Genomic DNA, 12926 nt, shown 5'->3' on the forward strand with positions numbered 1-12926 from the left:
TCTGGTGTTGTGGGTATTGTGGGGTCAGTTCATTTTTGGATAGTTCCTTGCCCGGCTTATATTTCTCAAGATCTAAAGGCCTCAGTCCGTACTAACGACAGGGTTTTAATCTATTGCACCTTTCACTTCCAAGGCAGTTCCCTCTGTTTTAGCTTCTTCTGTTTGCTGGTCTCTTCAGTGTCTGATTTCTGCCCTGACAAAAAGGGGGCGGTGGTGGACACTTATTTTAGGCTCACTTGTTCAGTCACAGTGTGGGGAGGGCGGGACGCTGCAAACAAATAACACTGTCGTGTGCTCGCAGTGTCTTGGCCACACTGGGCCTGCCCCCGCTCATGGCGCGTGCACCCTCCATGCCCACACTGCTCAGGGTCCAGGTTGCTCCGCCGGGAACTGTCCCAGGCTGGCCCTGGGCTGCATGCACCTCCCAGCTCTAAGCCGCTCAGGTTCAGGCACTCAGGTATTCCTCAGAGGTGCAGACTCGGTTGGGCCTGCGTTTTGTGCCCTTTCCAGGTCCTAGCATCTCAGGTGATGAGGTGTTTGGTAAGCACGGTCACTGCGACTTATCGCCTCCCCCATCCCTGCTGCTTGGTTTTCTGGGTGTACAACCGGTGCACCTTCTCATGCGGATGTTCACTGTCCAGAACCCAGGAAGTCTTAGTTAGCAAAGAAGCCTGCTTGCAGTTCAGTAGATAATGTCTCTCTGGGGCGCGATTGGCCCCTTCCGGCTCTGGCTGCCTGTCACCAGAGAGGGATGTCCTGCAGTCGGCTAGTTCTGTTCAGTCGTTTTTCTGTGCACGGACCTGGAGGTGTCTTAGAGCTTTTCTCGTGGTACTATCCCACAGCCTGCTTTGCTAGCCCAAGTTAGTTCACTCAGATTGCCCTCAGGGCATTCAGGCCAGATCCTTACTCTAAGCAATGCAGCCCATGCCTCCCTGCCCAGCCCCCACTTGCTGGTGGCGGGTGCAGGGGTCTGCACTGCTTCTCTGCTGGGGGAGTTACAGTTGGGCTCATAATCTGTGGGGTTTAATTATTTATTTATTTTTCCTCCCTGTTATGTTGCCCTCTGTGCTTCCAAGGCTTACCACAGACTCAGCAGTGAGAGTGTTTCCTGGTGTTTGGAAACTTCTCTCTTTTTAAGACTCCCTTTCCGGGACGGAGCTCCATCCCTACTTTTGTCTCTCTTTTTTTTTGTCTTTTATATTTTTTCCTATCTCCTTTTGAAGACAATGGACTGCTTTTCTGGGTGCCTGATGTCCTCTGCCGGCATTCAGAAGTTGTTTTGTGGAATTTACTCAGCGTTTAGATGTTCTTTTGATGAATTTTTGGGGGAGAAAGTGGTCTCCCTGTCCTATTCCTCCACCATCTTAGGACCGCCCCTTGTGCTGTCTATTTTATAGCAGCTGTCTTGTTTGTCTAGTCTTTCACCAATATCCACATAGCCTTCATTGCAATAGGTCTATCGTGGGTCTTGATATCTACTAGACTAGTGATTCTCAAAGTATTTTTATTAATCAGTATGTGGCATCACCTGAGGGCTTGTTAGAAATGAAAATTCTTGGACCTCACTCAGACTGACTCAAGGGACATAGCCATAGTTCCATGGCCATGCCCAGTCTTGAAGAAAAGTGTAAAGAACAGGATTTTCTCTTCCAAACCCAAAGTGTTGATAGCAAAAACCCTATGTTATGTAGATGTGTGATTGTTTCATGCATGAAGTGTTTCCTCCTTATCTAGTTCATCAAAATGAGAATTAGGACATTCAATGGAGGGTCCCATTGGTGATCCGACCTCTTTTCTACCAGCTCTTTCCTATCATGATGCGATATTATTGCTTTTTAAACAAAACAAAACTTAATGATGAGGAACAACAGAGCAATAGATTTTACACTACTCTTAACAATTGGTGTTTGTTTATAAAAACAAAAAGTCCCCGTTTAAAAAATCTGATGTTAAAAATATGTGCAGACTTTAAAGCACACATTATTTCCTCCAGTCTTTTGTATAATGGTGTGTGTGTTAATGTGTGTGTGTGTGTGTGTGTGTGTGTGTGTGTGTGTGTAAGGGTGTATGTTTTCTTACTGGGTATATAATCTCACCAGATACAGAAAAATATACCCTCACACACACACACACACACACACACAGATATATATATACTTTTTTTTTTTTTTTGCCCTAACAGGTTTTCTCATAGACATTTTCAGTTATATTCGTAATGGCTTTTCAGGTCAGTCCTAGAGATATACCTCCTTATGTATACCTATTACAGATTATTTCTCTCTATGGAAAAATTGAACCACTATTTATCTATTTCTCTATTGATGGGCATTTAGATTATTTTTAATTTTTCTAACTTTTTCTATTATGAAAAATGCTGCAATCAGTGAGTATCTGTATACATGTAGATTATACGTTTGATATAGCATAAGTGAAGGCATGAGTACAGAATACAAATAATGGGACACAGGGAGTGGTCCGGAATTTTCAATCATGCAGCTTCCTACATAAAGATTAGGTTAGTCTTTTGTATGGGGTGCTCCTTAAAATGCCGGTTCACAGGCCCACATGAGACCTATTGAATAATAGCTCCAAGAAGAACATAGAAGAATAATAAATGATAAAATATTCAGATATAAAATAAAGTATAAAATCACTGAGTAACAATAGAGAATAAAGGAAGAAACAGAAGTGAACAGCATAAAGTCCTTGCCTAGATGACTCTATTTCCCAGAGCACTCAGTATGTTTCTGAATGGTTCCCGAAGTTCCTAGTTATATCTGCCTTTAATGTTCACATGTGTGTTTTATACTCTCCTTAGAATCATTAATTCTAAGTACATAGAATTAATGTATGCACTTTCTCTGGGAAGCAGACAGATCTGGATGATTATGATGGTGGCAAGAGGGGACTCTCTAAGGGAACTAAAGCTAAGAGAGGGAACAAGACCAGTGCCTCAAGGCATATTTGAGGCACCAGATGACCAGGGTAGAGACCCAGAGGCAACTCAGCCTCATGTACCCTGGCCTGATAATCAGGGCAGTTGTGTGCTGAACTACTAGGTCACCTGGCTAAGCAGGGCTAAGAGTTGGGCTTTTGTTCACTATAGAGCCTAGAACATTGTGCTGTCAAAAATACGGAAGAAGGAAGAGGCACAATCCCTGGATAACTGTTGTACTAGACAAACCCTCGCTTGGTGGAAGCTTCAGTTTCTTAAGAGCCTCAATCCTGTCCCTCTCTCTCTGCTTCTCCTTTTCTGAATCACTGCAACGACTTTCAAACAGATAGATTATTCCAGAAATTACATTGAGAGCCAAATTATATTAAGGGAATCAAAAGTTTTTGAACAGATATATGTTAAGTTCTAGGAAATTTTGTGGGAAACAAAGGTTTCAACAGCATTTGGAGCAATGAAAAGGATGTGGTTTTGTGGAGAAGAGGAAGACAGGAAGAGAGATGCTGATACATGAAAACTGGAAGCCAAGAATTTGGTAGACCTGGAGCCTATTCCTGAATCATCATAAAGTCTCCACTGTTAGTAGTTGCATGTGTAAAGAAGTGGACACAACCCAACATCCATGACACATGTGAGTCATATCTACTGACCTACAAGAGTTTATTATGTTTGTCAAGAACCAAGAGAAACAGGACCTAGAGCCTCAGAGAAACCCATGAACATATCCCCAGAAGGCTAGGATTTCCTCCTTCTAGCTAGGATTTCCTCCTGCCCAGCAGCTTCCCCAGGCCCCTCTTCATGTCTTTGTTTCTCAGACTGTAAATGAAAGGGTTGAGCATGGAGGTCAGGACTGTGTAGACAAGTGTAGCCACTCGGTCCTGAACAGTGTAGCTGGACAAGGGCTGTAAATAGACATAAAAGATGCTTCCATAAAACAGGATGACCACAGTGAAGTGGGAGCCACAGGTGGAGAAGGCTTTGCGTTTCCCTGCAGCTGAGGGGATCCTGAGAACTGCCATGAGGATTCGCACATATGAGAAAACAATGCATAGGAAGGGGGTCACCCAAAACACCAGCCCTTCTGTCTTTATTGTGAGATCATTGACAAATATGGAGGAGCAGGACAATTTCAGCAGAGGGTTGATGTCGCAGAGGAAGTGGTGGACAACATTGGAGTCACAGAAGGTGAGCTGATTCAGCAGAAGTATGTGTAGGAGTGAGTGGAGGTGAGGCAATGAGCAGGAGAAGGCCACTAGCAGGACACAGCGGCAGTGGCTCATAATGGTGACATAGTGGAAGGGGTCACAGATGGCCACATAGCGGTCATAGGCCATGGCTGCCAGAAGACAATTATCAGTTGTGCTCAAGGCATATATGAAATACATCTGGGTCAGACATCCAGCATAGGAGATGGTCTTCGTCTCTGACAGGAAGTCAACTAGCATCCTGGGGACAATGGTTGTTGTATACCAAATGTCAGTGAAAGACAGGACACTCAAGAAGACATACATGGGGGTGTGCAGTTGGGGGTCAGATCTGATGGCCAGGATGATGAGCACATTCCCTGTTAAGGTGACCAGGTACATGATGAGGAAGAGAATGAAGAGCGGCTTCTGGTCCTCAGGCCGGGAGGAGAGTCCCAGGAGGATGAACTCAGAAACACTGCTGGTTTGGTTGAGTCCTTCCACTGACTTGGGTCTAGTTAGATACAGGAAGGTTTGTTATTCATCATGCTGCAATTCCACAGCCCAGATCACAAGAACCCAGCAAACTTTGTTTCCTCTGTTTGGTTACTATTGGCAGCTGTGCTGGGAAACTCGTTACCTTCGTGGTCTTTGATGTGCTCCTCTGTTCCCAAATCCACATTATCATAAGCACCTTGTGTTGAAACCAGGAGGAACAGAAGAAGAGTTTTCCTTTAGAAACCTCCAATTCAAGTTCCTTAGTTCCTAGTCTGGGAAATCTAGGAAGTTCCTAGTGCTGGGAACACAGCAACAAAGCAGAAATCTTTGCCTTTATGTAATTCATGTAGCTTGGCTGATAGGTCAGATGATTACAAACAGTATATGTAATATAATACCAAATAGCAATACATTTGTTAAAAAAGAGGGTATTAATAGTGTAAGAGATCACTGGGGGTGGGGAGTATTTTAGATACTGAAGTCATACGACCCCCATTCTTTATCAAAGCAAATTCAGTTGTTATAAAATTAAACTTTATCTTTGCATGTCTTCAGTAGACATAAACATTTGCCAAAATAATCAACAGGGAATATCTGAGAGGACTGTTGAACCCAGTTCAACAGTGTTTCTGTCCTTGTCTGGACACACTTGTCTGTCACCCTCCTTAGCTAACGGCATGCTATCATCAGTCTGTGCAAGTCTCCCCTCTTTCATAAATCGTTTTTCCTTTCATTAATCCCCTGTCCTAAACCACATTTGTACAGAAGGGCATCCATTGTTAACTATTCAATTCATGTTTTAAAATTTCTTCTCTCACATATTTATTCAAAGATATCTATGAGAAACATGTAAGTATGCGTTTTCCAGTCATACCCAGTTACCTCATAATGGACATGAAAATTGCCTCTCTTCCTTGCTACTACAAAATTCTCTATAATGATAGATCTTACATCAGCAATTGTTCTTTAAAGAAATTTTTTAGAGCCAGCATATTCATCCATACTTTGTGAATTACATATTACATCGGAAGTTTCAGGCATTTTGAGATATTGGTTATTTATATATTCTTGGTTACCATTAGAATCCCTACAATGAATATACTTATATCATTAAAGTGTTTAAACTAACTTTCAGAGGCAGTGTATTCTTTAATACATTTTAAATGGACATATTGCAGTGGTACTTAAAGCATTTTAAAGCCTTATGTGTTCCTAAGTATTTTATTCTTTCCGTTGCAATGGTAAATGGAATTGTTTCCTTAATTTCCCTTTCTGTTTTCTCATTGTTAGTGTATAGGAATGCAAGGGATTTCTGTGTGTTGATTTTATATCCTGCAACTTTACTATAATCATTGATTAGTTCTAGTAATTTTCTGGTGGAGTCTTTAGGGTTTTCTATGTAGAGGATCATGTCATCTGCAAATAGTGAGAGTTTTACTTCTTCTTTTCCAATTTGGATTCCTTTTATTTCTTTTTCTGCTCTGATTACTGTGGCCAAAACTTCCAAAACTATGTTGAATAGTAAAGGTGAAAGCGGGCACCCTTGTCTTGTTCCTGACTTTAGAGGAAATGCTTTCAAATCAAAACCACTATGAGGTACCATTTCACGCCAGTCAGAATGGCTGCGATCCAAAAGTCTGCAAGCAATAAATGCTGGAGAGGGTGTGGAGAAAAGGGAACCCTCTTACACTGTTGGTGGGAATGCAAACTAGTACAGCCACTATGGAGAACAGTGTGGAGATTCCTTAAAAAACTGGAAATAGAACTGCCTTATGATCCAGCAATCCCACTGCTGGGCATACACACCGAGGAAACCAGAAGGGAAAGAGACACGTGTACCCCAATGTTCATCGCAGCACTGTTTATAATAGCCAGGACATGGAAGCAACCTAGATGCCCATCAGCAGATGAATGGATAAGAAAGCTGTGGTACATATACACAATGGAGTATTACTCAGCCATTAAAAAGAATACATTTGAATCAGTTCTAATGAGGTGGATGAAACTGGAACCTATTATACAGAGTGAAGTAAGCCAGAAAGAAAAACATCAATACAGTATACTAACACATATATATGGAATTTAGAAAGATGGTAAAGATAACCCTGTGTACGAGACAGCAAAAGAGACACTGATGTATAGATCAGTCTTATGGACTCTGTGGGAGAGGGAGAGGGTGGGGAGATTTGGGAGAATGGCATTGAAACATGTATAATATCATGTATGAAATGAGTTGCCAGTCCAGATTCGATGCACGATACTGGATGCTTGGGGCTGGTGCACTGGGACGACCCAGAGGGAGCGTATGGGGAGGGAGGAGGGAGGAGGGTTCAGGATGGGGAGCACGGGTATACCTGTGGCAGATTCATTTTGATGTTTGGCAAAACTAATACAATATTGTAAAGTTTAAAAATAAAATAAAATTTAAAAAAGAAAAATATATAAAGTCTTATGTGTGTGTGTGTGGTCAGTCACTCAGTCGTGTCCAACTCATTGAGGCCCCATGGACTATAGCCTGCCAGGCTCCTCTGCCCATGGAATTTTCCAGGCAAGAATACTGGAGTGAGGTGCCATTCCCTTATCTGGGAGAACTTTCCAGGGACTGAATCCATGTCTCTTACATCTCCTGCGCTGGCAGGCAGATCCTTTATCACTAACAAAACCTGGGAAGCCCTTAAGGTTTTATATTATATATTAATTTATTGATTGCTCTATTAATTTATTTAACATTGTTAAATTAATATTTTATTTCATTTACAATTAACTGCTCGTAGTCTAAGTTATCAAATATCTTTAAATTTCAAATACTTCATGTGTAATATTGGACTAAAATATTCACATTCTCACGAAGGTTCGTGAAATAATGCATTAAAACACTTAGAAGAGAGAAAATCATATTGTCAGCATGCAGGAGAAGCTGTTAATTCTTATCAGTCCCTGTGTCACTGTCCTTTATCTTCTATTTCTTGATGTTCTTAAAATCAATTAATTTATGTACATAAAGTATCACATCTCTCACTGCCAAATTGTCTGGCTAATTTCAGGATTTTGTAAGTTTTTAATGGAAGGAATATTTGTTTATGCATCAACAATAGGATGAATTGGTAATTAATGTTAATAATAATGACCAATATTTGTGAGTAAGTATATGTATCAAGTTTATATTAAGCATCCTACTAAATCCTAAGGAATTATGAAGCATTTTAAGAGATTAAGGCTTACAGCATTGAAGTGGTTTGCTGAAGTTCACTAAAGACATTAAGGCTCCCCTGATAGCTCAGTTGGTGAAGAATCCCCCTGCAATGTGGAATACCTTGGTTCAATCTCTGGGTTGGGAAGATCCCCTGGAGAAGGGAAAGTCTATCCACTCCAGTATTCTGGCCTGGAGAATTCCATAGACTGTATAGTTCATGGGCTTGCAAAGAGTCAGACACGACTGAGCTACTTTCATTTTCACTTTCAAGGATGTGAAGAGCAATCCGAATTTGAACTCCAAGCTGGCTCACTGTAAGTTTATACTCTCCAGTATCATGCTACTCCTCCTCTAGGTTTGGCATGTTAATTGTCTATAACAATCAACATAGGCTCTATTTTAATTGTTTTGACAATTTCCTACACAGTTTCCCCATCTATCCTCCTTATCTGACGCACTTTCTTCTCCCATATTCAGAATTTATCCTTGTATTTGCTAGAGAGGTGGCCTATCTTTCTGTGTTGTAGAGATAGTGGAATTTGAAAATGTGAATATCCATGATTAACTGGCCAAATTGGGTGGAAAAATTGGCCATGCATGACTAGGGCGTGTCTGGTGTTGGTGTTGGAGTCGTACAGAGGACAGTACCCTGGGCTGATGACATTGGTTCATCCTGCATCACCCGCTCACAAGCTGGTTCCTGATGTTTTATGAATAAGAAGGGAGACACCATGTCTGTAAAGCAGTACATCACACACAGATCAATATTCAAAAGTGAGTCATTTGTGAAAGGGCTGCCTGGGGAATGTGGAATACGAAAATTAGTGGAGATTTGGTCAATTAATGGGATTGGTTGCTCTAGGTCAGAGAAGTGAGGAGCACCCAGGTTGAAGAAAAGGAGTGGAGGAAGGTTTTTGACTCGAATATTCTAAAAGCAGAGGGTGAGTGGATCAGGCCAAGACTACAATCTTTTTTTTTTTTTTTTTCTGTTTTCTTCCCACTGCTGGGGTTTTGTTTCCATAAAAACAAATGGTATATATGGCCTAGAAGTTCAACTGCATGGACTTAAAACCAAATTCCAAAAGTGAGTTTTACCTCCCTGGACTTACGACTTCTCAATCCATGAAATATTTGAAAGTATCAGGGAGAAAAGAGTAAGGTACCAAACTGGATTGGAGTAGCCAAGTGAGTGGCCAGCTTCTGAAGCTCACCTCCACATCCCGATGCTTTTCTTTCCTTCCCAGCCACTCCAGAAGATGATGTGCACCACGTCTGTTTATCAGGTCAAGTCTGCTTCTCAGCCAAAGTTCAGCTTCCTCGTATGTCTCCCATGAACTTCTGGACTGATTGACAAGGAGACAAACAGAGATGGAGGAGGAGCTGATAGGCTACTCCAAAGGGGTACCATGTTTTCCTTCACTGACCTCAACTCCTACTTCTTTCCTAACACTTGGTCCCTAGCTGCCTATTGCTTCTGCCAGCTCCAGATCTCAGAAGGCAGAGATGCTCTGACTCAAGTGGGAGGACTCTCCTGATTGAGGAAGCCCAGCCAGCTTCTCATGAGTCTGAGGTCTGCACTGCTGGCCTCTGTGGTGTTTGTTAGGCTGAGGGAGTTGAGGTGTGATGATCTCTTCATAGAGTTTGTCCTGGAATCTCTGTAGGCAGAGAAAGCAGAAGAGGAATCACAACTAGCACTGTTGACTCCAAAGGGACAGGGGACCCTTGAGACTTTCTGAATAGATGTTGGGACTAATCTCAGAGCTTCTGAACCTCAGTGCACTATGTCATGGGCCTGTTTCAGTTTCCCCAAGTGATATACTTTATCAAGGATGGACAAATAATCACTGGGGTGAATATTGTTATTTTAGGACATTCAAATGTGGACCAAGGTGTAGTCTAGATCCTGGCAGGTCATCGGTTAATGTAGTGGAAGGTTAACGCTTTCAGGGAATGCAGTGGTAGATCTATGTGCTTTCAGTGTCTGTGCTTTCCAGTATCTGGGTTGGCATGTGGACTAGACATTTTTCCATGTGGTATGCAGTTAATGTTTATGTATGTTTAAAGCCCAGAGCCATGCAAAGAATATTGTCATATGTAGCAAATGGATGTTGGATAAAAAAAAGCATGTGTTTTTAGCGTTTAGTCTCAGAGCAGTGTTTGAAGTTTAGTGTTGAGGAAAAGAGATATGTATTAGAATACTGCCCTTTTGTGTTAGTAGTTACATTTAAGAAGTTACTTAGCCTTTAGAAGCCTCATGTTCTTCCTTTACCCTTTAAATGAGGGTAAAACTGCTTCTTGGCATGAAAATTAAAGAGAAATTAACTTTTGAATTTTATACAGAAAATATTGTGTATTTCGGTAAACATTATCCATAGTAAAGTTATAGATAAGAAGGTACATTCGGCTACCACCCTCAAAATAAACCACTGCCTCATGCAATACCCATGGGTCCTTTTCCTTTGTCGTGAATTTATTTTAAACTTTCATCTACATATCAAGAATAAATAATGTAGAGACAGACAGTCTTGGCTTTGGGTTTTGTCTCCTCCACTTACTATTCATGTGTCTGCCTTTCTATTCATTCATTCTCTTGACAAGTGTTATTTATTTATTCCAGCTTTATTGAGATATAATGGACACATGACACTGTTAAAGGTGTCCAACACAGTGATTTGATAGATGTTTTTATTACAGAATGATTACCACAATAATGATAGTTAACATGCATAAGAGTTGGGTTTTTGTTCACTACAGAGCCAGAACATTCTGCTGTCAAAAATATGGAAGAAGGAAGAGGCACAATCTCTGTATAACTGTTGCACTAGACACACTCCTCGCTTGGTGGAAGCTTCAGTTTTTTAAGTCTCTGTTTTGTCACCATCTCTGTCTAGTTGCTTCTTTTTTCTAAATTACTGCAACGATTTTCAAAAAGCTAGTTCATTACAGAAATTACATTGAAACCCAAATTATATTAAGAGAATCAAGAGTTATTGAACAGATGTATGTTCTAGGGAATTTTGTGGAAAACAAAGGTTTCAACATTTGGAGGAATGAAAAAGATGTGGTTTCCTGAAGAAGAGGAGGGCAGAAAGAGAGTTGCAGATATATGAAAAATGGAAGCCAAGATATTGGTAGACCTGGAGCCTATTCCTGAATCATCATAAAAACTCCATGGTTAGTAGTTGCATGTGTAAAGAAGTGGGTGCAACCTAACACCCATGACACATGTGAGTCATATCTACTGACCTACAAGAGTTATTATGTTTGTCAAGAACCAGCAGAAACAGGATTTAGAGCCTCAGAGAAACCCATGAACATATCCCCAAAAGGCTAGGATTTCCTCCTTCTAGCTAGGATTTCCTCCTGCCCAGCAGCTTCCCCAGGCCCCTCTTCATGTCTTTGTTTCTCAGACTGTAAATGAAAGGGTTGAGCATGGAGGTCAGGACTGTGTAGACAAGTGTTGCCACTCGGTCCTGAACAGTGTAGCTGGACAAGGGCTGTAAATACACATAAAAGATGCTTCCATAAAACAGGATCACCACAGCAAAGTGGGAGCCACAGGTGGAGAAGGCTTTGCGTTTCCCTGCAGCTGAGGGGATCCTGAGAACTGCTATGAGTATTCGCACATATGAGAAAACAATGCATAGAAAGGGGGTGGCCCCAAACACCAGCCCTTCTGTCTTTATTGTGAGATCATTGACAAATATGGAGGAGCAGGACAATTTCAGCAGAGGGTTGATGTCACAGAAAAAGTGGTGGACAACATTGGAGTTACAGAAGGTGAGCTGATTCAGCAAAAGTATGTGTAGGAGTGAGTGAAAGTGAGGCAGTGAGCAAGAGAAGGCCACCAGCAGGACACAGGGGCGGCGGCTCATGATGGTGATATAGTGCAAGGGGTCACAGATGGCCACATAGCGGTCATAGGCCATGGCTGCCAGAAGATAACTATCAGTGTTGCCCAAGGCATATATGAAATACATCTGGGCCAGACATCCAGCATAGGACATGGTCTTGTTCTCTGACAGGAAATTCACCAGCATCCTGGGGACAATGGTTGTTGAGAAGCAAATGTCAATGAAAGACAGGAAACTCAAGAAGAAATACATGGGGGTGTGCAGTTGGGGGTCAGAACGGACGGCCAGGATGATGAGCAGGTTCCCTGTTACGGTGACCAGGTACATGATGAGGAAGAGGGTAAAGAGTGGTTTCTGGTCCTCTGGCCGCGAGGAAAGTCCCAGGAGTATGAACTCAGAGACACTGCTGGTTTGATTGAGTCTTTCCATTGACTTTGGTCTAGCTATGTACAAGAAGATTTGTTATTTATCATGCTCCAATTCCACAGCCCAAATTACAAGAACCCAGCAAGTCTTTGTTGTCCTCTATTTAGGCACTATTAGCAGCTGAGTGGAGAAGGCAATGGCACCCCACTCCAGTACTCTTGCCTGGAAAATCCCATGGACGGAGGAGCCTGGTAGGCTGTAGTCCATGGAGTCGCTAGAGTCCGACACGACTGAGCGACTTCACTTTCACTTTTCACTTTCATGCATTGGAGAAGGAAATGGCAACCGACTCCAGTGTTCTTGCTTGGAGAATCCCAGGGATGGGGAAGCCTGGTGGGCTGCCGTCTAAGGGGTCGCACAGAGTCGGACATGACTGATGCGACTTAGCAGCAGCAGCAGGAGCAGCTGCACTGGGAAAGTTTGTTACCCTCCTGGTGCCTTAATGTGGTCCTTCTTTCCCAAATCCTTGTGATCATAAGGGCCTTATGATGAAACCTGAAGGAACAGAAGAAGGGTTTTCCTTTAGAAACCATCACAGCTGGACCCCTTGATTCAAGTTCCTTAGTTCCTAGTCTACGAAATCTGTGTCCCTGCTGGGAATACAGCAATAGAACAGAAATTCTTGCCTTTGTGTAATTCATGTAGCTTGGGTGATAAGTCAGATGATCACAAAGAGTATATGTAATACAGTATCAAGTAGTGATACATACATGTAGCAGTACAGAATACATCAAGGATGTATATTGTCACCAGCTTGTTTAACTCATATGCAGAGTACATCGTGCAAAATGCTGGGTTGGATGAAGCATAAGCTGGAA

General features: G+C 42.0%; 1 protein-coding gene and 1 pseudogene across 1 annotated transcript; both read right to left on the reverse strand.

Annotated features, from left to right (window-relative positions):
- OR1L17P (olfactory receptor family 1 subfamily L member 17, pseudogene) lies at positions 3709–4641 on the reverse strand (annotated as a pseudogene).
- On the reverse strand, positions 11179–12111 carry OR1L21 (olfactory receptor family 1 subfamily L member 21). The gene has a single exon (NM_001390713.1). The coding sequence runs from the start codon at positions 12109–12111 to the stop codon at positions 11179–11181; it is 933 nt and encodes a 310-aa protein (NP_001377642.1).
- Positions 12112–12926: the final 815 nt, after the last annotated feature.

This window comes from Bos taurus, chromosome 11 (assembly GCF_002263795.3).
Source record: "Bos taurus isolate L1 Dominette 01449 registration number 42190680 breed Hereford chromosome 11, ARS-UCD2.0, whole genome shotgun sequence".
Classification (NCBI taxonomy): domain Eukaryota; kingdom Metazoa; phylum Chordata; class Mammalia; order Artiodactyla; family Bovidae; genus Bos; species Bos taurus.